The sequence below is a fragment of the Acipenser ruthenus genome, chromosome 5 (assembly GCF_902713425.1).
Source record: "Acipenser ruthenus chromosome 5, fAciRut3.2 maternal haplotype, whole genome shotgun sequence".
Taxonomy (NCBI): Eukaryota; Metazoa; Chordata; class Actinopteri; order Acipenseriformes; family Acipenseridae; genus Acipenser; species Acipenser ruthenus.
In genome coordinates this window covers 13,993,531-14,017,631 of record NC_081193.1, presented here as the reverse complement: position 1 = coordinate 14,017,631, position 24,101 = coordinate 13,993,531, and the positions used below count along the sequence as shown (strand labels likewise).

Genomic DNA, 24,101 nt, shown 5'->3' with positions numbered 1-24,101 from the left:
TAGTGTACATGGTAGTTTCCCATTATTGTGCCATTATCATCATGGTAAGACCACCCTAATAAATGTTTCCCAAAGTAAAAACTTAGTAAAGTGTATTAAAACACAGTGAAAGCATGCTAAAGCATAGGCAAGAATGCTCAATTACAGTGTACATTAAAGCATATTAAAAAACATGAGAAACCATGAGGAAACTATGGTAAATGCATAGTATAACAAAGGGAAAAACATGGGAAAACTGCAAAAATACCGTAGCAAACTTTTATAAAGGCAAATACAAAGCAGTTTTTCAAGTAAAATAATTACACAATGGTAATGTAATATATAAATAACTTCTGTTATGTGTATTTTTTTCAGATACTGCATCTTGCATCTAGACAGGTATCCAGAGCATGTAGAGTTGTATCTAAGTGGAAGTAGTTGTGTCTGGTTCTGGTATGGAAAGAGTTAAAGCTGAACCTGGAAAACTAAAAAGACACAATGACATGAGGTCAGAAATCCCACACTGGACAGGGTGATGATCATGCATCAGTGGTGCCCCAATCATTTTGAATTTTTTGTGTTAGGTTAAAAACATAGTTATTTTATTTTTTTCCTTTGGACCTGGGCATTTGTTAGCAATTAGTCTCATCCAAACTGCTGATTTGCTGTTGCACATACTTTCTGTAACATGTTTCTCTTAGCTAGCATTTTTATTTTCCTTTTTTATATTTTCCAATTGTGTTAGCATGTCTGGTTTGAGCAGCACTGTAGAATATATGTGTAACATGTAGCCTGCTGAAATCTTTCTTCGTGTTTTTATAGAGGAAGTTTACATAGGCTACAGATCAAGCAGAGAGTTAGTGGTGAAAGCTGCCTTGAGATTCAGTGGGGATGCCTTTACTGCAGTTGTTACAAGGGAGACAGATATCTCTAGCAGAGAAATCAGTTGGGTAAAGTTTTCTGCTTGCCTTACAACTCCTTAGACTTAGTTGTACAAGAAATTCCTAAAGGGATAGCTTAGAAAAGTACACTTTATGGTTCACAGCATTGGGACACAGTCGCTTAACTGCTCTGCATATGCCTTCTGTTACAGGAAACTATTTGGTACTAAAACAGACCCTTTAAAGAAGGGGGATTTGTTCTGAGAAGCACTTGAGGAGTGAAGCATTACTTGACAACCTGTTTAGTAAAAGTGATAATCAGCAAAACCATGAAAGGTAAGTGATTTGTCTTTTTCTGGTCTTTTTTTAGTGTGGGTACTTGTTTTTGATTTCCACAGAGCGAAATAACTGAGTTTAAAACCTTTAAATACACAGACGCACACAGACAACTTCTTTAAAAAATAAAGGGTGCTGGGTCCAGGAAAAACGTTAGCTCAGTTTTCTTTGGATTTCTAAAATCCTTTTCCTGCTTTGATTTAAAGTAACAGTTACACCAGACAGACATTTGTTTTGCTTTCCTTCAGCGGACTAATGCAACCCAGATTCTGATACAAAAGGAAAATATTGAAACTGTGTGAAGTCCAACATAGGGACTAAGAATAAGACTACAATTAAAGTATTACAGAAAACACTGTGCCATTTAGAGCATTTGAGCTACAGTAATAGCAAGGTGGATTCTGGAGACTTGCCATTCATATGATGATGATGATATCTTAAGTAGGCTTTATAAAAAATGTAATCCCAAAACTCCTTTTATATTATTGTTATATTAAGATAATATTAACATACTAAATAGCTGACTTTGGATTCAGTGTTTGCTTGCAAAATATATTGTACCTTAATTACATTAACTATTTTTTTTCTGCTAATACGATAGCAGACTTTAATAAATAAGCAATAGCAGACTGGTAAAATTCCAAAACCTGCTGGTCAACAGGTGTGTTTGTTATTCCATCTGAAACAAAGCCAGTTTCCTACGGAATGGTGTTTTTTTTTCTGTAAGCCACTCTGAGATTTGGTTTCCTGGACAAACATGATTTTTGTTGACGACTCCAAGTATTTTTTAAGCAGTTAGCTCATATGTCAGTTTTAAACCTCAGTTATGAAGTTTGTGATTGGATACTAAACTAAACAGTGGTTACCTGTTTTAGTTCTGTTAAGTATTTTGAAATGTTTTGCGACTCCCCTGTGACTAGAGTACTAGTAACAGTTTACTTAGATTCTATATTAGGAAATCAATGTTTGTTAAAAGTATCAGAGAAAGCAAGTATATTCAATTGATCAAACTGGCGGCTGCTGTAAATACTGCTGTTATTTTAATTAAGATCCAGTGCCATTTCCAGTGGCTCACTTGGTAAAAGCATGGCCGTGCGGACTTCGCTGGTGATTCCAGAGGGAGCGTCGCATTGCAAAACTGTCAGGGACTGTTTCTCCTCATAGCACTACAGCGGACCCTGCCAACCAGGCACCTGGTGAGCTCAGGAGGTCATCTTCAGGGCTGGCCTTTTTTCTCCAGAGGCCGGTAGCTCGCTGACATCCACTTTAGAGTTCCTGGGTGTTGAAGAGGAAGCTGGTTTGGTCGTGGGATTGGAGGACGCCCACTGAACCTTCAGTTCCCATGAGCTGTGTAGGGAATAGCTGTGGTGAGAGGAAAAAATAATTGGACATTCTAAATTGGGAGAAAATTGGTAAAATAATTTGGTAACCGGTACCATTAAGACCACTACAGTACACCCCAGCATGTGCACTAGTGCATCAGCCCTCTAAGCCTCAACTGCATGACCCATCATGCCCAGTTATAGTGTATTGCAAAGAGAGTTCAGGGTAGTTCAGTGTAACTCTACGTTAAACAATTGTTCATGAATCCCTTTGAACTTGCTTACTGTTGCCATCATTCGTCATGATTTTCTGTGTCTGAAAGTAGATTAATCAGAGAAGTAAGATTGTGTGATTAGGGACTTCTTCAGCGCTAGGATGTAAAAACAAATATGTCTGATGTTCAGATCCCACATTGCCTCCCAGGAGGTGTTGACATCCCCACAGTGTCTAAATAATACAGATGCATGTCAGCATGTTCAGTCACTGTGATGGCCCTTTAATTAATCAATGAAGTGCATATTCCTCCTTTGTGCACTGCTTTGGGGTGACTTTGTCATGATGGTTGTTGTTGTTTTGGAAATGAACAGCTGTGCTTTGGCTGCAAATACAAATTCAGGAGGTTTTTAAATAGTTAAGTACCTGTTTTTATTTATTTATTTATTTTTTTTAATAATTTAGTCGTTGCCAATTAGTTTTTATTATTTTCTCCCCAATTTGAAATGCCCAATTATTTTTTAGGCTCAGCTCACCGCTACCACCCCTGCGCTGACTCGGGAGGGGCGAAGATGAACACACGTTGTCCTCCGAAGCGTGTGCCGTCAGCCGCCCGCCTCTTTACACACTGCGAACTCACCGTGCAGCCGCCTCAGAGCTACAGCGTCGGAGGACAACGCAGCTCTGGGCAGCTTACAGGCAAGCCCGCAGGCGCCCGGCCAGACTACAGGGGTCGCTGCTGTGCGGTGAGCCGAGGACACTCTGGCCGACCTAACCCTCCCTCCCCCCGGGCGGCGCTCGGCCAATTGAGCGCCGCCCCCTGGGAGCTCCCGTCCACGGTCGGCTGTGGAATAGCCTGGACTCGAACTCGCAACATCCAGGCTATAGAGTGCATCCTGCACTCTAGCGAGTGCTTTTACTGGATGCGCCACTCGGGAGCCCCATAAGTAAATGTTTTTATATTAACATTATACCATGGAAATGTTGCACCACTTTAACAGTGTAAAGCTAAAACTGATGTGTTTGTTTTATGATGTAACTGGAGTAAGGTGTGCAAAGTATGACATCCTCTGGCTATGTAGCACATTTGGGATACAATGTAATTATCTTTGTGTCTCCATGATTATTATAGAATGTTTTTTGTACAAGCTACCCACATAACTTTGGTTCATTGTCAAGACGGTCCGATTTCATTGAGTTGGATCATTTATATCCCCAAAAGGTTGCACAGTTTTCTCTCTCTTATTTTTACAGCTTAATTAAAATACAAAGAGTCTTTTCAGACTGATGTTCCAATTTAGTGAGGAACCATGAGGTTAAATCTACATTATAGTTCTCTCAATGTGCATTCCGAGATCAAGATACTTAAATGACGCAGCATTTTTGAGGAGGATACAGTACATGCCAGTCCTGAAATGTAAACCATAATGAAGATTTTGTGCTGACCCTCATTGCATTTCCTTTGAAAATAACCACTTTAAGTTTATAAAAATAGAGTAAAAACACAATACAATGAACAAAACAATGGAGGAGGATCCACAAGGAATAACAAGTATGAGGACTTTGTTTTTACTGGAAAGTGTATTGGTTCAACTGCATGAGAGACATGAATAAATACAAGAGTTCCTGGGTTTACTAGTTAATGGAACTGCGGCTGAGGTCAGCTTAGCGTTGTCCTGGTGAGCAGCTTGTGTGTGTCTATGAAAACAGTCATGCCCTGTCTCTCTTTACAGTTTGCTCAACTGATAATTACAGTGTTTAAGAGCCAATTGAACAGTAACCTTTTCCATCTTTGTCACAAAAATAAACAATACATTTTTTTTGTTACTAGACAACGATAAACAGCAACATTTTTGTGTAGCCTGTTTTTTGGAGGCCTAGGAATATTGCTATTCTTCATATTTAAAAAGTAGAAGGTTACGCCAAAAACAATTGACCAGTTTGTATGAGTCAGGTATAAAAATGAATGTGAAGTCACACCAAGACCACACACAGGCTTGATTTGTTTGATTTGGTACCACCACATTAATATGAAATAACTAAATAAAATAAATGGTGTTAATCCAAGGAAAACAGCAAAGAGCTATGAAGTGAAACAAATGGAAAGACTAGGAGCTAGGTGGAACATCTGTTGCTGAATTTGAGATCTTGTTTGATAAATTAAAGTAAAAAATCTGATGACATAAACTGGATTAGGCCTTGACTGATAAATCATGTCTGAAAGATTATTCCCTTAATCAAGGTTTATCAGAATATTCTGACAGTGAAAAGTAGACATTTTTATTTATTTTATGTGACATGTACTGTATCTAGAAGGTAGTTACAGGTAAGGGGGTTTGGTGCATCTTGTGTCTAAAGGAACTTTGTTTAATGAGCCACAAATTACCTGTTGGAATTACTATGCCAAGCATTTCGCTCTACCCTGTAGTTCCTTATTCAAGCGTTATGTTATGATTTAAAATATGAAAATACATATAAATAATATTTTGATTATTTAATCTTCATCTTACTACAGTGTGTGCTTCAGACTGTCTATTCAGGACATGTGCATTAATTGTCCCATTGTTTCCAGAATGTGCACATTCCTCTACTTATAATTATTTTATTTATTATTTATTTCTTAGCAGACGCCCTTATCCAGGGCGACTTACAGTCGTAAACAAAAATACATTTCAAGAATCACTTGCTTCTACAGTTTTATTCAGAATATTTTACACATTTTCGCTTGTGTAAAATGTTAACTGTTGTTTTAAGAAGCCATGGATGTTGGCTTCTTAAAACTCTTTAATGGATAATTCAATCAGATCTATACACAGCTAAACAGCAGGTACAGTCACCATCTTTGTTCACATTCCCCTGCACTCTCCCTAGCTTAAACGAATCAATTCCTGAGTTGACCCCTCAGACACAGCAAGTCAAATACTACTGATTTAACATGTATCATTATTATTATTATTATTATTATTATTATTATTATTATTATTATTATTATTATTTATTAGCAGACACCCTTATCCAGGGCGACTTACAATCGTAAGCAAATACATTTCAAGTGTTACAGTACAAGTAATGCAACTATGTATCATAGTTATGCAAGTAGCTAACATTAACTGTTCAGAAATGTCAGTAAATTTAACTAGGAGCATATTGCTTAACATACTAAACATTTCCAATAATAATTATTTTTGTAAATATTCCCACATGTGCTAATATCTTCAATAATACAGAACCTTGTTGTTACTTTCTTTTTTTTTACATTCTTTTAATATTAGTAGTAGGTTACCCCTCAAATAAGTGCTTACATGTTCTTGAACCACTGAGAACCTTAACCCTTACACTGTACCTTTGATGGCAAGCAGCTCAACACCTACAAACACAATCACAAATCAGGGAATCCCTCTATCTCAGCCTCCTTCTTCTCCTCCAAAATCACTGACACTCGCAAACTCTTCAGTACCTCGCCTCCTTCCCCACCTGTAGAGTGTGGTTGAGGAGAACATTTACACTGAGACTTACTATTTTTCTCAACATAGTAGTTTTTATTCAGTAGAAATCTTCATAGCTTACAATGCCGTCATACGGATTGGGTAGCCCTCTGCAGTACAGAGAACTACAAAGGAGCACCCTTTTCATTTGATATTTATAGCCATTAGCACACAGCCTCCTCCAGGCTCCTCCAATGGTTACCATACTTCTTATCTGATAACACGGGATGTACCCAACAGAATGTTCAAGGACACTCTGCTATGCAAGTAGCTGATATGAACTTAACAGAATGTTCCGGAACACCTCGTTAGGCAAGTAGCTGATATGTACTCAACAGAATGTTCTGGAACACCCCGCTATGCAATTAGAAAAACACAACCCAGGCATCTCCTGGTCCCGAGCGAATGAAACCAATTTCAACTGTCTGTGGAATTTTAACCAATATATCAATACATTTTCACATACATTCACCCTTTTGCTGTTCCATATATAGAACGTACAAGCTACAGCAGTCAATACACCCCCCACATTTCCTGCAACAGAACTATACAACTCGTTCCATATATGCTTCATCTTATTGAAAGCTTGTTCTTATCAAGGCCATGCTTATCTATATTAACAAACTGCACCTGCATGTCTGTATCAGGGTCAATGCCAAGAACATTTAGATACAACATCTAATCACAATTTCTGTCAACATTTAAATGAGTATACATAGAATTAATACAGTGAGTATTATTTCCAATAAAAATATAATTATAGCCATGTTTTACTGGCTTAATTGAATAAAGGCACTCAAAATTAGTTTGGTTAGTATCATCCTTACATCCGCATCCTAGATATGATTTTAATCTATCACACGGGCACATAATTACTGTTAGCCCCCTCACAACAGAATCTCTTCATGGTAATGAATATATAGCATTATTGCCTTCATATAGTATGGAATGTTTCAGAACCTTGAAGTAGCCCTCCCACACATCACCCTGAAGCCTGTCTGCAAACTGACATGTAGACACTTTATTGTTCAGTGAAAAAGCTACCAGGCCACTTTTGATCTACTCCACCCACCCCCTGTCCTCTGTTCACTCCCTCCCCATCACCCTCTGCAATCCCTACTAATTTACCGTCCTTCTCCTCCTTTGGACTCCCTGCTCCAGGGCCACAAACCCACCATGTGTACTCTGGATCCCCTCCTCACTCACCTTTTCCAGGCTGCTGCTCCATGCTCTACTCCCTTTCATTTCCTCTCTTCTCAAGACCTCTCTACTCTCTGGCTCCTTCCCCTCTGCTTTCAAACAGGCCTGCATCACCCCCATCTTAAAAAACCCTCCCTTGATCCCTCATCCCTCCAGAACTACCGTCCTGTCTCCCTTCTCTCTTTCCTTGCTAAAACCCTTACATGAGCAGTACATCGCCAGCACTCTGCTTTTCTGTCAACACATTCTCTGCTCAACCTGATTTTTGCCCAGCACACTCCACTGAAACTGCTCTTCTCTCCATCACTAACTCTCTACTCTCTGCCCATGCCGCCTCCCTCTCCTCTGTCCTAATTATCCTTGACCTCTCTGCAGCCTTTGATACAGTTGACCACTCTATTCTCCTGTCCTCCCCCACTGACCTGGGACTCTCCGGCACTGCTCTTGCCTGGTTCTCCTCCTGCCTCTCTGATCGAACGTACCGGGTGTCCTGGCATGGCTCACCCTCTACCTCTTGCTCTCTTTCTACAGATGTCCCCTGGGGCTCAGTCCTGGGACCCCTCTTGTTTTTTCTCTACACTTGCTTCCTGGGTCCCCTCATCTCCTCCCTTGGCTTCTCGTATCATTTCTATGCTGATGATGCCCTGATCTTCCTCTCCTTTCCCACCTCTGACTCCCACATCTCCTCCCATATCACTACCTCTCTCTACCAACTCCTTCTGGATGCACTCACATCATCTTAAACATCTCCAATTCATACCTCCTTTTCTTCCCCCCTCTTCCTCCCCCACCACTGATCTCTCTATCTCTATTCCTCTTGAATCCACCACCCTCTCTCCCTCCTCATCCACAAAGAACCTCTGTGTCACTCTCGACCTCTCCATCTCCTACTCTCAACACATCTCTACTCAGGCACGTTCCTGTCGCTTTTTCCTCAGCAACATATGCCCTTCACCACTGACTACTCCACAGCTCCTAGTTCAGGTCCTGGTACTGTCCCACCTTGACTACTGCAACTCCCTCCTGGCCGGCCTTCCTGCTTCCGCTATCCGTCCACGCCAGCTCATCCAAAACTCTGCTGCTTGTCTTGTCTTTTCCCTTCCTTGTTTCTCCCACGCTACTCTGCTGCTCCGCTCCCTCCACTGGCACCCTATTGCCGCTCGCATCCAATTCAAAATACTTGTACTCGCCTATCGCTGTCTCAACCTTTCTGCTCCCTCCTATCTCCAGAATATTATTTCTCCCTACACCCCCTCTCGCCCCCTCCACTCCTCTGCCACCAGCAGATTAGCTGTACACCCCCTCCACTCCCCCACTCCTTCTCGACCCTTGCTCCTCAGTGGTGGAACAACCTACCCACAGATATCAGGACTACTCTGTCCTTGACCACCTTCAGCACCTCCTCAAGACACACCTGTTCAAACAGCATCTGTAAGCCTCACAACTCTTGACTATACTGGACTATGTGGCATCCAACTGTATCAGTACTTGCATCATCTTGTACTTGCACTTAACTGCTCCACACTTTGCTATATTCTACTACTGCTCTCAATCATAATTGTATTTTCTGTATCTTGTACTTGATTTTACACTTAAAGGTAACTGTATTCACATTTTTTTTATATAATTGCTCTTGAAATTGTTCTTATCCATTTATTGTACTTACTACTTGCTCTTAATGGAATTTAATCTTATAACCAAATATTTTTAAGTAACTGCTCTTAGTTGTAATCGCTCTCAAATGAAATTATTTAAAGCATGAACCCAATGATGGAGTAGTTATATCTCAGAGACTGTTCATGACTGAGTGATCTGTTAAAGCATGAACCCAATGATGGTGTAGTCACTTATCAGGCTTACACACTGCTCAAGCTCTGCCGTTTCTGTGGACAAACACCAGTGCTGCATTAGCCTTCAACATCCACAAGCTCGACATTCATCAGAGCATGCACAGCTGTAGAACTTGTCTGGGTTCACCCAGTTTAACATTGGGATGGTATTTATTTTTTAACTTACCTAGGAGGCACTCATATGGATGTAGTTACAATCATCTGGTTTATTTTGAGCAAAACCTTGAGTTAGCATGAAATACCACACTCTAATGTGCCTATATGGATGTTTTACAAACCTCTGAGCTTGTTTTCATAGGTGGACAGATATTGAAAAACAGATGTGAAATGAGAAAGGAATTTAGCATTTAAAAAAAAACCCAGAAAATCTTTAAATCCTGAAGGCTTTGAAAATGTAATTTCATTTATTATTGTTGTCAGTTCCACCCATAGTTTAATTTATATATTTAATTGTATTAATACTTGTACTGTGATTCCTGAAATGTATTTTTTGTTTACAACTGTAAGTCGCCCTGGGTAAGGGCATCTGCTAAGAAATAAATACAATACAATAAATAAATACTATATATATATATATATATATATATATATAAGATATATATATATATACAGTATATAGTGGCAGGACAGAGGCCCCGCAGAGTTAGAAATATGTTGTTGTGGCTGGCTGACATCTTGGTTCAGGAGTGGAGGAACAGCCTGGAGCCAAGATGGCCATCCTTTTCACAGCCACATGTTAATTAGGTTAAATGGGAAAAGTGTGTATTGATTTATTGATTATCAGTCAATCCCTGGCCACATGTTATATAAAGAACAAACAAATGTTTGTTTGTGCAGCGGTAGCAGAGAAGGGAGATAGTCCAGAAGAGATTGTCACAAGAAGAGATAGTCCAGAAGAGATAGTCCAAAAGAGATAGTCACAAGAAGAGATAGTCCAGAAGAAATAGTCCAGAAGAGATAGTCACAAGAAGAGATAGTCATGAACAGATAGTCCAGAAGAGATAGTCACAAGAAGAGATAGTCCAGAACACATAGTCCAGAAGAGATAGTCACAAGAAGAGATAGTCCAGAAGAGATAGTCACAAGAAGAGATAGTCCAGAAGAGATAGTCATGAACAGATAGTCCAGAAGAGATAGTCACAAGAAGAGATAGTCTAGAAGAGATAGTCCAGAAGAGATAGTTATAAGAAGAGATAGTCCAGAAGAGATAGTCAAGAAGAGATAGTCCAGAAGAGATAGTCACAAGAAGAAACAGTCCAGAAGAGATAGTCCAGAAGAGATAGTCACAAGAAGAGACAGTCCAGAAGAGATAGTCCAGAAGAGATGGTCACAAGAAGAGATAGTCCAGAAGAGATAGTCCAGAAGAGATGGTCACAAGAAGAGATAGTCCAGAATAGATAGTCCAGAAGAGATAGTCACAAAAAGAGATAGTCATGAAGAGATTGTTCAGTGAAGGCTTTGCCATGCCTGAACAGTATTAAGAATTAGTGTAGAAAGGACTGGGAGCAATTGGTTGCTGGGTGCTGTTTTGAAGTGTTTTTGTTTGGATTTGTTTAAAGCTTTAGTTTGTTCCTGTTGGTAAATAAGTGTGCCAAAGTGCTGAATAGCAGTCTGCTGTCTCTGCGTCCGCTATTCTTGCTGCTGACCAGTCTTGACCGTGACACTGCTATGCCACAATATACTGTATATATAGTTTGCTTGAAAAACAAAAGTTCACCATAGCTACAGCTATGTATAACACTTTAATTAGCTAGGACTACAGGAAGGTATGATAAGGGATTGATATATTCTAATAAACACATGGCTTCCAAAAGATCTAATCTCACTGACAGAGAATGATAACATACTATACATTCAATTACAGCATGGTTATTTGTGTTATTGCATTGTTTTTGGAACATAATGTGCTAAACCAACACAGTGCAAGAAAATACATTGATTTAGGAAAGGAAAATGTTGGATGTGTTACACAGGAATCTGAGAGTTAGACTTGTCATTTGTTAATGTTGCTGTTAAGAAAATAATTCTGTAATTAACTTTGTTTGGCAGGTCTTGTTAATGTTTAGCTATTTCATATTCCTTTCATATTAGGAAATAGCTCACAATTATTAGTTTTATCACAGGTCCAGACTGTTCTGTGATCTTCATATACAATTTCACATTCTTTTTTTTAAGCTATGGGTTGTCTTAACTGCTGAACTAAGGTTGGCTTATTGTACAAACAATATGAAATCAAATAATAAGGCAAAAAAAAGATCCTAGCAGCTTGAGAAAATGATCCCATATTAATAATACAAATGAAGTGCTATAGACCTTTTAAATGGGATTCTGAGGAGCTGTCATTTTATGTGTCAATGTTGTGGTTACAAAATGTTGTTTTTCTGTGCATTGGGCAATGGGTTAGTTATGGATTCTGACCCCTATGGGTAAGATGAGGAAAAGCACTGTAATTACTGACCCTGAATTTGCTAAACTGTACTGTGGTTAAGATGCTCACTTGCAACAAGACTGCACTGTTGCCGGTTCTTGTCCAATCTATGTCTGTAACACAGGCAGCTCACACTTACTTGAGGCTTTTGATTGTCTGGCCTGATCATTGCTAATTCTTAGGGATGTTCGCTGTTTAAACACCCTCAAGTCATACTGTATGTAGAGTGCTGAGTGTATGCCAGGAGGAACCCTGGAGGGAAAAGTAGAAGAATGGAAAAGTTATACGATGACATCATCTAGTATGGTGCCATTAGGTGAGGTCACTTTAATGCCAATAGACTTCTTCTCTGACATGCAACGGACCTGGCAATAAATTAGAAAAAGGTGATGTCAACAAAGTGAAAAACAGAAAAAAAAAAAAAAAAGAAAAACAGAGGACCTACCTCTGCTTCTCCATTCAGCACACATTGGAATCAGTCTAGAGCAGGGGCCTCCAATCCTGGTCCTGGAAGGGCCGGTGTCCTTCCAGTTTCTGTTCCAACAGTACCCTAAATTAATTAGTTGGACCAATTAAGCTTATAATAAGTATTCTTACAGTGTAAAGTATAAATTATTTCCATTACACGAGAGTAGATGTTAAAACTTCATGCTGATTTGAACTCGGCTCTCGCCAAGATAAGCACCAACTAAGACGTAGCTTTACAGTAAACTAATGTGATCCATATGTGTCTCCATCCATTTACGTTTCCTTCCATATGATGATGTAGATATCCTTCTGTCTGGTGTTAATGGCTGAAGTGTAATGCTGGCTCCAGGGATCAGCTTATTTTGCCTCCCTGGCGCATCAGCACACACAACGGCTGCGATGCTGGTTCCGGGGATCAACCACAGTGCGGCCTCCCCAGCGCATCAGCATGACAACCGTCTGGATTGAGCTAAGTAGGGTACATCTCTGGGGTTTTCAAGTGGGCACCTTCCATCCTCAGTGTTTCGTCGACTAGCCCACGACACCTCAAGAGGGCTTGACGGTGATTCTGGCGCCCCAGCATCACCCCCCTCCGTCCTCCACTCAACTCAGCCCAGCTTACTTACCTGTACATCAGCGTTTCTTTCTTTCTATTGTGCTTGAGATCCCCAGCCAGAATCTTTCCGTCTCAACCACAGCCAGTTGCTGCTCCTCTCTGCTGCTTCAGATAAGTTCTTCACTGTGCGACGCAACTCTTGGCCACTGAATCCGACGTCTCTGAGAAACCGGGTTGTAGAGTGTGCCACAAATCCTCTACAACCCACTTCCACTGGGTAAACCCGAACTCTCCATCCTCGCTGTTCCGCTTCAGTGGCTAGTTGAGCATACCGCAGTTTCTTCCTCTCATACGCCTCATCTACAGCATCCTCCCATGGCACTGTTAACTCTACCAGGTGAACAAGGCGTGCTGATCCATACCACAAGACAATATCTGGTCGAAGGTTAGTGGTGGCAATCTCAGGTGGAAAAATAATCTGCCAGCATTTTCCAGTCTCTAGCAGCTTCCAGTTGTCCTGGGCGAGGATTGGTTTTAACACCTTTTCTTGGTGGTTGCTCTCCTGGGCGGAGGAATGTTGTCTTTTGTGTGTAATGTTTTGATGGAACAGGTGACAACTTATTGGTCATGTTACGCTTGTCTTCCAATGCTAAGGCCAAACATCGCAGCACCTGGTCATGGCGCCAAGTAAACCGTCCTTGGCTAAGAGCCACCTTACATCCTGTCAAAATGTGCCTTAATGTTGCAGGTGATGAACACAAAGGACATGAGGGATCCTCTCCTACCCAGAGGTTTAGGTTCTGTGGTGATGGGAGCACATCATATGTTGACCTGATGAGGAAACTGATCCTGCTCTGTTCCATTGACCATAGGTCTTGCCAGCCAATCTTGCGTTGTTCCACACTCTCCCATCTCATCCATTCTCCCTGCTTGGCCTGGGAAATGGCCTTTATACACCTCATCCTCTCCTCCTGCTTTTGCACCTCGTTGACTACCAGCTTCCTCCTTTGAGCTGGGGCTGCCTTGTGCCATGTAGGAGGAGCTGAACTGAAACCAAGACCCCCTCTTCCATGCTGAACTTGCCCCATGATATCACCAATTCGAAGGGCAGCCTTTGCATCTTCCACAGCTTTCTTTGCCGCCCACTTTCTTCCAGTTTTCAACACAGGTGCTGCCTCCCTTACGCATTTATCGCGTGACTCTACTAATGTCATTTCCAGCCTGACCTTGGCGCACTTAAAATCCTCGGTTAGAGCTGAGACTGGTAGCTGCAGTATTCCTTTACCATAAAGTCCCACTCTGCTGAGACAGCGTGGAACTCCCAACCATTTCCTGATGTATGAACTGATTAAAGCTTCCAGCTTCTCTACTGTTGTCAAAGAAACCTCGTACACAGCAACCTCGGCAGTAGACCAAACTGAAAGCACCAGAGTTTTAGTTTACCTGGTAGAGCGCAGCTGTCTATGCTCTTCAACCCTTCCACTGCTTGTTGTCTAACTTCTCCCACACGAACTGTGTCCTTTGGATCCCCGTAGTACCATCTCCCAAGACTCTTCACTGGCTTCTCAGACACTGTTGGTATTGCCTATATTTGTATTTAATGTGACATGTACTGCATCTAAAAAAAGTTAGGGGGGTGTTATTGTTGGTGTGTGTTGTATAATGTTAAAGAAACTTTGTTTAATTCAGTCACAAATTAATCGTTCGACTTAGTGTAAAAAACATTATTTAGATTTTTGTAATCATGTTATATATATATATATATATATATTTCTAGATTTCTTCTCTCTGATTGCTAGTAATGTTTACCCATAGAAGAAGTAGCATGTAATCTCTATACATGTTAGTGGTTGCCCCTTGCATACCATGTGATGTAAATAAACCAAGGCAGCACTAGGGAAGTATCTGGACACCTAATGATTGTTGGACGTTAGTGTATCAATTATCAGCTGTTCTTTGAAGCATTACAGAAAGCACCTGCAGTGTTTACAGGAAACATATTCATTTATCTTTGCTGTATCCTGTGTTCTATATTGCAACAATATTTATATTTCAACATAATCCTGAATGTTTTGATATTTTTATACACCCAATGCTGCAGCAATGTTGTAGGATGGGATATATTTATTAAGAACAAATGTTAAAAAGCATGTGATTTTAATAAAAGAAAAAAAACATTACATTAAAACTGCATACCAAAAATGGTAATTCTGTATTTTACAGCCCTACCCTGAGCAAGATTATAACTTAATAAGTCATCACTCTTGGAACTGGAAAACAAAGTGGAAAAGTGGACTTTGAAAATAAACGTTCATGGCTTGAAAAAATCCTGTTCTGTCTGAAAGACTAGCAGCATCACCTGATTTTTAAAAAAGCATTTACTATGCTTGAAAAAGCTTGAGCTTGTGCTGGAGTTTTCAGTAAGAAACGAGACAGTGCCTGTATTTGTGCTTCAGCTTTTTCTTTATCAGAGTTCTCTAAGCACTTCTATCCTGTACAGTGAAGCATCACCATTTTTATTTTGTACCTATTTGCAAGTATTATTTCTGTCTTAAATTCATTTCTTTTTTGTGTTGCTCCCACTAGAAACTCGCTGTGGCTATGAAAACCAGCTGTTTAAAGGTATGATCTGAGTAATTGCAAGTAAAGTCAGTGGTGATTGGATTGATTCACAGTGATTGGGTTATCTAATATAATAACATCCTTTTGGATGGATTGTATTTTAGTGCTTTAGATTTTTTAAAAGTAAGTCTGAGAAATAAAGACATCTGTAAATGTGTTCTTGGAAATCATCTAATACAACAAACCAGTTTTGTTATACTGCAGGAATCCACCTGCATATAAATAAAAGGTTATTGTTTTTAGCATTATAAAGTACAATCTCTCCTTGAGGAATAGAAGAATGACTTGTGGTTCCAATTATTTATCTTTCAGAGGAAGATCCGACTGGAGAAGAAGAATTGATTCATTCCTTTAATTGTGAGCAAACTGGTTTGTAACAATCTTTTTTTTTTTCTGAAGCAATTTGAATGATATATTTACACAGCAGAGGCATGTGTATACTCATATTTATCACACTAGCAGGTCACCCCAGTGGAATTCATGGTAATATACTGTATATATATTGTGGAAGAATCTTGGGGAGGCCTTCATCCAGCAGTGGATTGAAAAAGGCTGAAGATGATGATGATGATAACATACATACATTTTGTTTAATGCTTACAAGAAACATTTATTTTACAAATAATTAGAAACCAGTGTTTGAGGGGTCCCAGTGGCTCATTGCAGGGTGCTGGGTGAGTTACATGATCAGGAGCTTTCAGGTTCGAATTCTGGTCGTGCTGAGTTGTCACTGTTTGCTTGGGGGCCCACAGGGAGTGCTGCATTGGCAAGGTTGGGTAATCAATTAGACGAGCTATTAAAATGGTGCTGGAGCATCCCATATTGAAGCACAGGCCAGAGTTATGTTTGAAAGAGGACGTTTGCAATGTTTGCATCCATGCAGGCACCCCTACTGTAGAAACACAGGCCTGTGATTTTCCAGTCAGTTGATGTAACAGAAGCTCTAGCCAGCCAGGCCCCAATTTTAAGATTTAACATTTCTCAAAGTCTGTTACCCACAGTCACTCATTATTAATATGGGAGAGGATAAGTGATAAGAGCACACTTGCACCCTTTCCACAGGAAATAGTGTAACCTACATTACTGACTGTTACATATATGCAAATGAAAATGTATGGGTCACTTTGCTTTTTTTTTAATTTCATGAGTATGTGTGGAACTTGAGTTGCCCTTTACAGGTACTCAAGTATGCATGGGAACTGGGAAAAGCATGTGTAATTCTAGATCCATTATTTGACCAGATCTTGGGGAGTAGAAGGAGAGAAAGTGCTTAATTGATCCAAAAGAAAATAAAGAGAAAGGCTTACATTCAAGCACAAGCATTTAAAATTGTTTTAAATGTACTGTAATTGTTTTTATTTTTGCTTAAAAATATATGCAGTACATGTTTCAGGGTGAGGCAGATCATAAACACTGACATGTAATAGTGTTGGCTGCTCTACAAAGAGTCAGAGCATGTGCTCTATGGAAAACAGTTGAGCTTTTAATGTTTGTTTGCTAGCTGGTCCAAAATAAACAGGCCCTGGCTCAGAAGCATGTGCTTATTCACAACCGGCATACAAGAAGTAAGTCACTCCAACTACCTGTGCCAAACTGAGAGATGTATTTTCCATCCTGTTAGAGTGACATTCAGTTTATGGCGATTGGCATAATTAACAGTGAATTTCACCCTAGTCATCTGTTACATTTTACAGTAAATGAGATAGCATTTTCAGTTCTACTGGTATTTACTATAGCATACCACCCAACATGGTGAGCTGAGAGCCAACACAACCATGTCATACCAGCTTCCAATCAAGGTTCAAACAAAGGCAGCTCTGATGGAGGCTTCATTCAAAAAGCTAAACGTGAAAATAACCACCTAAAACCAGTGTGTACCACTGAACCTCAGTGCATTATGTTTGAAAAGGACATGTAATAAAAACAATATATTGCTTTCACAGGGAGGACAAGAGGTGGCTGCATACAATGCCAGCAGACCCGGTCTCTCCAGTTGGCTGTCAAGGTGTTATATGGCTTCTTTGCTTTTCTTATTATTGCTGTTGCAGTTCTTGCATCTTTAGGTAAGTCATTTTTGCAACAATCTGTTCATTTGAAATGTTAAATTATGCATCTGGTTGATTTGGATTGATGTTTCTATTAAATATATATATATATATATATATATATATATATATATATATATATATATATATATATATATATATATATGTGTGTGTATATGTATATGGGATGTAGGTTGTACACTATACTGTAGCAAAGGCATTTTAAAACAGAATAACAGTTTTATGGACGAATTGTAATACTTGTATTGTAATTTACACCAAAATAATAATTTAAAAAAATGCTATGGCCAGAGTGATTCATTTTTATTTAGGATCAAGAGGAATTCTGAATTAAGATACCATTGTGTGTTGTATCAGATGTTTATTTGAAAACATCTACATTTTTTAAATAATGCTGTTATTATAAACCATTCCTCATTTCTATTTTACAAGTATTCAGGAAAGTCGACTCTTTATCAGAAGACCTCAACACAACCGAATCTCTTTATGACAAAAAAATCATTACAGTCCAGGAAAGCATAAAAGGACTGGGTAGGGTCTCACTTTTCATTATTTCATGTGTTTGTCACAATTTCTTGTGTAGATATGCAAATCAAAAACTGTCCCTATCCTGCTTTTAGTTTAAGTACATTTTTTCCCCCAGTTTTGCATATTGTAACGGTAATATGCACAATAATTTAGTTTCATGCAAAAGTATTTTTAAATTACACTGAAACATATCACTTATATTTGAGCATCAAAAGAAATGTATCACTTATATTTGAGCATCAAAAGAAACTTATCACTTATATTTGGATAAAATTCACTAGATGACAAACTCTGTTTTAGAGCAAGTGCAGTGACTTTTTATTGTGCTGACTAACAATTGACATCACAAAGATGCTGCAAAATGATCTGTCGATCTTGGGCAGGTGTTGTGACTCTTGGTCTCCCAGTTCGTGGCCTGTCATTGACAGAGTGTGTCTGGTTATACTGTCTTGCCAGGTTTGAAATTGCTGGCTGTAAGCACCCAAAACGACAAGCCACTGTACGCTACCCTAGTCCAGCCTCCAACATGTCGATTGCACGAAGGTGCTGCTCTCTTGACAGACGTGGCATGTGTTTTTTTTTTCTGTGATTTTCTTTATTGCTTTTATTCAAGCTTGCAATTCAACAGCTGAAATCACTCCATATCCAGTGTCCAATCAACTGTCTCACTAATTAGGTGATTTAAGTGCATATGCTTCAGTCATAGTCACTCAAGCATGTCATGGTAAAGGATGAATGATCGAGTGATTAAAAGAAACCAAAAACATTTCCTCAATGTCCACCATTTATATACCTTATTTTTTTTTTTTAAATAAATGTGTTATAATAATGAGAAGTTTATTTTAATGCTCGGTATATCTTTTTGTGATTGATTAATAAAGCAATTGATATCACAGTACATGAAAAGTCTACAGGCAGTGTCTTTTTAGCCTCTTGTATTACCATTCAAAATACTAGACTGGTAAGCTCTCTGTATACGATGACATGTTAAATGTATTACATTTTATTTCAGTTAATCATGTACAGATCTTTAGTTTTAGAAAGAAAAAAGCACTTTAAAAAAAACTTTCTTTATCCTTATGCTTAGATCACAGATCCTCCAGTAACTGCATAGACTGCCATGACGTCACCCAGTTTGGACAGGAGATTGAGAAGCTACAAGGAGAGTTTGAAGAGATTCAAAAAATGATTTTGGTTCAGGAACAGTCCCTGGACCAAGCAGCCAAGACTCAGCAAAGTCTCACTTACTCAAATAGCAAATATGCTCGCGACATCCAAAATTATTCAATCTCTATTAAGCTCATCAACCAATCCTTGGAGAGATACTTGGAGCAAGTCCATGGCTGGCAGGTTGTTATAACTGAAACTGATGAATCAATGAAATCATTGGTCCAGGACCAATATGATTTAAGAGCCACAGTTCAACAAATTAATTCCACAGTTGGGCTGAGCTCTTCATGGATCAATGGCATTCAGAGGAAGATGGATGAAGAAATGTTGGTTTTACATAAAGTCGTGATAGAATGGCAGAATTACAGCAAAATACTGGGAGTTATAAGGTCTTCCACTGGCAAAACCAATGATATGGTAAGAAGTATTCAGAATGGCATTTCAACCACACTGCAACGCATCAGTCTCAACTCTGACACCATGCATGACCTTGTCTTGCAAGTAATGAACTTGCAGATGCAGCTTGATAACATCTCTTCCTTTTTGGATGAGCATGAGGAAAACATGCAAGACTTCCATTACCATTCAAAATACTATGAAAACAGAACCAGCGAGAGGTTTGAAACACTCGAGGGCCGAATGACCTCTCATGAAATGGAAATAAGTACCATATTCGCCAATATCAATGCCACGGATAACCATGTGCACAGAATGCTGAAGTACATTGATGATGTGAGAGTGTCCTGTGCTGCTGGGCTAAGCACCCATGAACAGGAACTACAGTATCTAAATAATACAATCCATCTGATGATCTACACAGCAGATTTGTTGCGACAAAGGTACAGCCTGTTGACTGGAAGACTAGATTTTGAGATAAGGAATCTATCAATGGTTATGGAAGAAATGAAACTGGTGGACATAAAGCATGGGCAGATAATCAAGAACTTCACCATTGTGAAAGGTGAGACTCGTAGGATTATGTTACAGGCATCACATCACAATAGCTAGCTACACACACTATAAATATAATAGATGACTTAAAAAGACAACATAAAGCATTCACACTGGCTATGAATTTTGATATTTTTCAAATATAGTAAGTATAATGAATTGCAGATGACGTGGAGTTTAATACCTTCTTAAGTATCCCATAAAACCAACTTCAAAGAACAAATTCTCAGTAAATTTAATGATGGGTCCCATTAATTTTATTTGTGCTATTGCATGCAATCAGAGAAACACCATTGAGCTGTATTATATGGGTACATTCTGACATCCCTGCAAAGGTTTAGAGAAAACTAAACTGAAATCAGATAAAGCTATGAAAACACAAAAAAACAATAAGACAGAGAATTAAATAAAAACAATGCTAGGATTATTGAAGTTTATTTTTTATAGAATATGCTCATCTTTAAAAATAAACACCATTTACATTGTAGATTCAGGACACTATGGCAAAAACGATACAAACTATTTCACTGTGAATTTAATACATGATAAAACAATCTTGTATGAAGAGAATTGGCAAACTTTATCGACCTAATCTGGAGGTTTTTTTTATTGGACATAGTTGTTATTATGTCTTGCCTAATTACAACCATTCTACTTCACATTTAGTAACTACACACATTACATAGTATTAAATAGTAACTACACATCTATATATTGAATTACTGTGTAATTAATATTGGTTAAAGAGAAATTAAATTTCACACACCATGATAGCTTCATGCTATATGTAACACATCTCTATTAAATTAGGGGTCAGCACACAATGCAGTAATTTATGCACGCCATTGCATGCAGTGCATAAAGTACTATCCAAAAGATCAAGTAATGTGCTGGTTTTGGTGTAGTGAAGAGACATTCTTGCTTACTATAGCTGAACTTTTATGTATCTTTATGCAGGATTTACCTAATTATCTCACAGTTAAATCCAATGGGCTTCTTAGATGATCAAAAATATAACAAATATAATGAAATAATAAAAAATAATCATTAAAACCTCTTGAAAACAGAAACATTGGTGCAGTTATTATTTTTTTTTCTCTTGTTGCACTATTTTAAAGAATCGTATCATTTATATTATTAATTTACAGGTTTGCCAGGGCCACCAGGTCCGAAAGGAAATAGAGGAGAACCTGGACCCAAGGGGCCTGTTGGATTTACAGGACGCAAAGGGGATGTGGGGCCTTCAGGACCCCATGGGCCACAGGGCCAGAGGGGCTACCTTGGTCCACCAGGTCCCCCAGGAGAAGCTGGCCCTTCAGGGAATAAAGGCAGTCCAGGCATCAAGGGAGTAAAAGGATCTTTAGGACAACCAGGTGCAACAGGAGAAAGTGGACAAAAGGGTGACATGGGGCCACCAGGTCGTGATGGACTGCCTGGTTCAAAAGGACCACCAGGGATACAAGGACAGAGAGGTCTGCCAGGAATTCATGGACTTCCAGGTCCCAAAGGACAACAAGGCCCCCCTGGACCACCCGGGCCTCCCGGGCCCCCAGGAGCCCCAGCTCAATGAGCAATAAAACATGGAATTAAACACTTACTATGGAGGACAGAAATACTGAAAGCCATCTGGCAAATAAAGCTATAATATAACTACTATCCATGGGACAATGAATTTCATAATTAAAATATGGTTGAAAGAAACAAAGTAAAAACCCATTATTATATATTGTTTTGGTAAAAAAAAAATGGTCATAATAGCTTGTTTATCTTGAACCCAGTTTTGACTAAATCAGATCATGTTGCTTAATTACAGTGTACAGTTACAAAAAAATAAATAACTACTAAACTTCCCCCAAGCAAATCAGTACTAGTATAAGATTTTAGGGTTGGAACTGTAACATTTCATTCTTAGCATTTCTTTTAAAAAGCTGTCATGTCTGTTCTATGTCTTTTAACCGTGAGAATGACACTGTTTTAATTTAAGCATGGCACTAGCTTTTTAGCAAGTCTAACAATATTTAGCTTAAATATTTGTAAGTGTCGTGCAAGCTGTACTAAAATCAAAGATACACCACTCACATAGCAACATATTTAACATATTATGCACACCGTAGGAACTTTGGGCATAAAAAGTTACTCTACAAAAAGTCTGATCTCATCATAACTTTAATTTCCATAACACCCAGTATTAAGATGGCAAATATGGAGCCCATGTACTTTCCTGAAATGGAAGGGTTTTATGTCTAATTTTGAAAGATAACTTAAACACTTTGTAATTGCTTGCTTCACATTTTGTAAGAAGAACATTGAAAATAGACAGTAATTAAAGGCTGTAAATAGTTTGCAAATATGCCGTATGGAGTCAAGAGAGGATGTCTTGGTTATCACATGACTAAAATACTTAGTGGACATATGAGATCTGTGAACCACAAAAGATTTGGTTAAAAGTATCCTTCATATAGAGATGCCAATACATTACTATGAGCTCCCCAATATAGCAAAACAAATGCAGAATCTAATCTGCTCATCTAAGTTTGCAGGTAAACTGTTCTGTATGCTTTTTTTAACTTGCTAACTTCATTTTAAAAATGTAAATGTTAGTCATGCATTAATGGATTATTGATTAACTCTTATTCTCATCTTCTAATAGCATACAGTGTATACAATAAGTGAGCTAAATACTCAGAGCAGGTACTCTGAACAAATGTAGTTATCGAGGAAGTTATTGCTTGGCCAAAGATGTGATTTTATGATAGTAAACGCATATCAACCAACTTTAAAATAAATTTAATTAAATAAACAAACAAACAAACAAACAAAAAAAAAAAAAACAAAGGTACAGAATTATTTCAAGCGTTCATGTAAATATCTCAGGTACCATACTTGGAATGCCTCCTGTATCTGAGTATGGATGTTAGCGATGAGGGTCGTTTCAGAAAGTGGAGGTGCTTGGGTGCATAGGTTTATCTTTTTAGATTAAAAATGTTTTAGAGATTGTAAAACATCTCTGTGTTATGCCTGACTGCTGCAGTAACAAAATACCATATATCTTTAGTATAAGTATAAATCCTTGTGGCAAAGTGGTTAGCAGTGTGCAGGTGCAGGTGATCAATAAACAGACAGACAATTATAATCCAGGTGCAATGTTGTTTAATGTTTTTTAAATCCAGTGGCCTGATGGCAAAACAACAGTAAATAATAACAATGGTAATGAAACAATACAGCAGCGTGGATTGCTTATTTGTATTCCCGTTTTTAGTTCACCCACACGTAACACATACACAAACACAAACACCAGTCCACAGTGCGTGCTCTAGTGCTCATGGTGAATACAGTTCTTTAGTGTTAAATAAAAGTGCAGTGTTGTTGATTTGGGTTTAATGCTGGCCTTTGGCGACAGCTCCGGATCGTGTTAGCCGTCCAAATAATTACAAACAGTATTACTAACAACAAACAAATACAAACAAAACACTAATGTTTCACAATACAGGTTCCCCTTCTAGTCCTTTAATATAACCATTCACAAAAGGGCAGATCACGTCACCCATGACCCCTTTTTATAACGTCACCCACGACCCCTTGGTCATCCGCTCCTCCAATCCATGGATACCACGCCGTTTCCCGTCCAGGTCATTGAGTTTGTATACCGTACCTTTGCCCCCTTTCTAGATGGCCGACTTCCACCTAACCCTGGGAATAAACTGTCGTGCCATTTAGTCCAGGGTATTCTGTTCCCTTTATGCAGCTGCCTTACAGGTCGGGAGGGAGATCTAACACCAAGAATCATTCGATCTCTGTCACAAGCCTTTACATTTTAACATTTCATATTAAACTCCTGTATATTCTAAAAATGCTAAGAGAAAAAGGCAGAACATTCACAAATCCAGTGAAAGGTTGGGCTGAGAGACCTAAATGAGACCAGTACTTTCACAGACTTGGAACATCACTCACATCCCTGTACAATATGTCATCCTTTGTTCTGGTTAATGTTCACCAATATTCAATGTACTGTTAATCTTTTGAATGTAGCTCACTATACAAACAA

The 24,101-nt window shown here is 38.8% G+C and overlaps 1 protein-coding gene across 2 annotated transcripts; it reads left to right on the top strand.

The window, feature by feature from the left end:
- The first annotated feature begins 530 nt into the window (after window positions 1-530).
- Window positions 531-22,891, top strand: LOC117402619 (scavenger receptor class A member 3-like). 2 transcript variants are annotated; one of them, XM_059023679.1, is made up of 8 exons: window positions 531-929; window positions 1,073-1,196; window positions 15,306-15,341; window positions 15,654-15,710; window positions 17,285-17,404; window positions 17,840-17,938; window positions 19,023-20,066; window positions 21,205-22,891. In XM_059023679.1, exons 2-8 carry the CDS (start codon window positions 1,190-1,192, stop codon window positions 21,624-21,626), a joined length of 1,785 nt encoding a protein of 594 aa, XP_058879662.1. In that variant the 5' UTR covers window positions 531-929; window positions 1,073-1,189; the 3' UTR covers window positions 21,627-22,891. The 2 variants fall into 2 exon arrangements, with proteins under 2 accessions (XP_058879662.1, XP_033859842.3); XM_034003951.3 differs by having other exon boundaries at window positions 533-929; window positions 15,654-15,698.
- The last annotated feature ends 1,210 nt before the right edge of the window (window positions 22,892-24,101 follow it).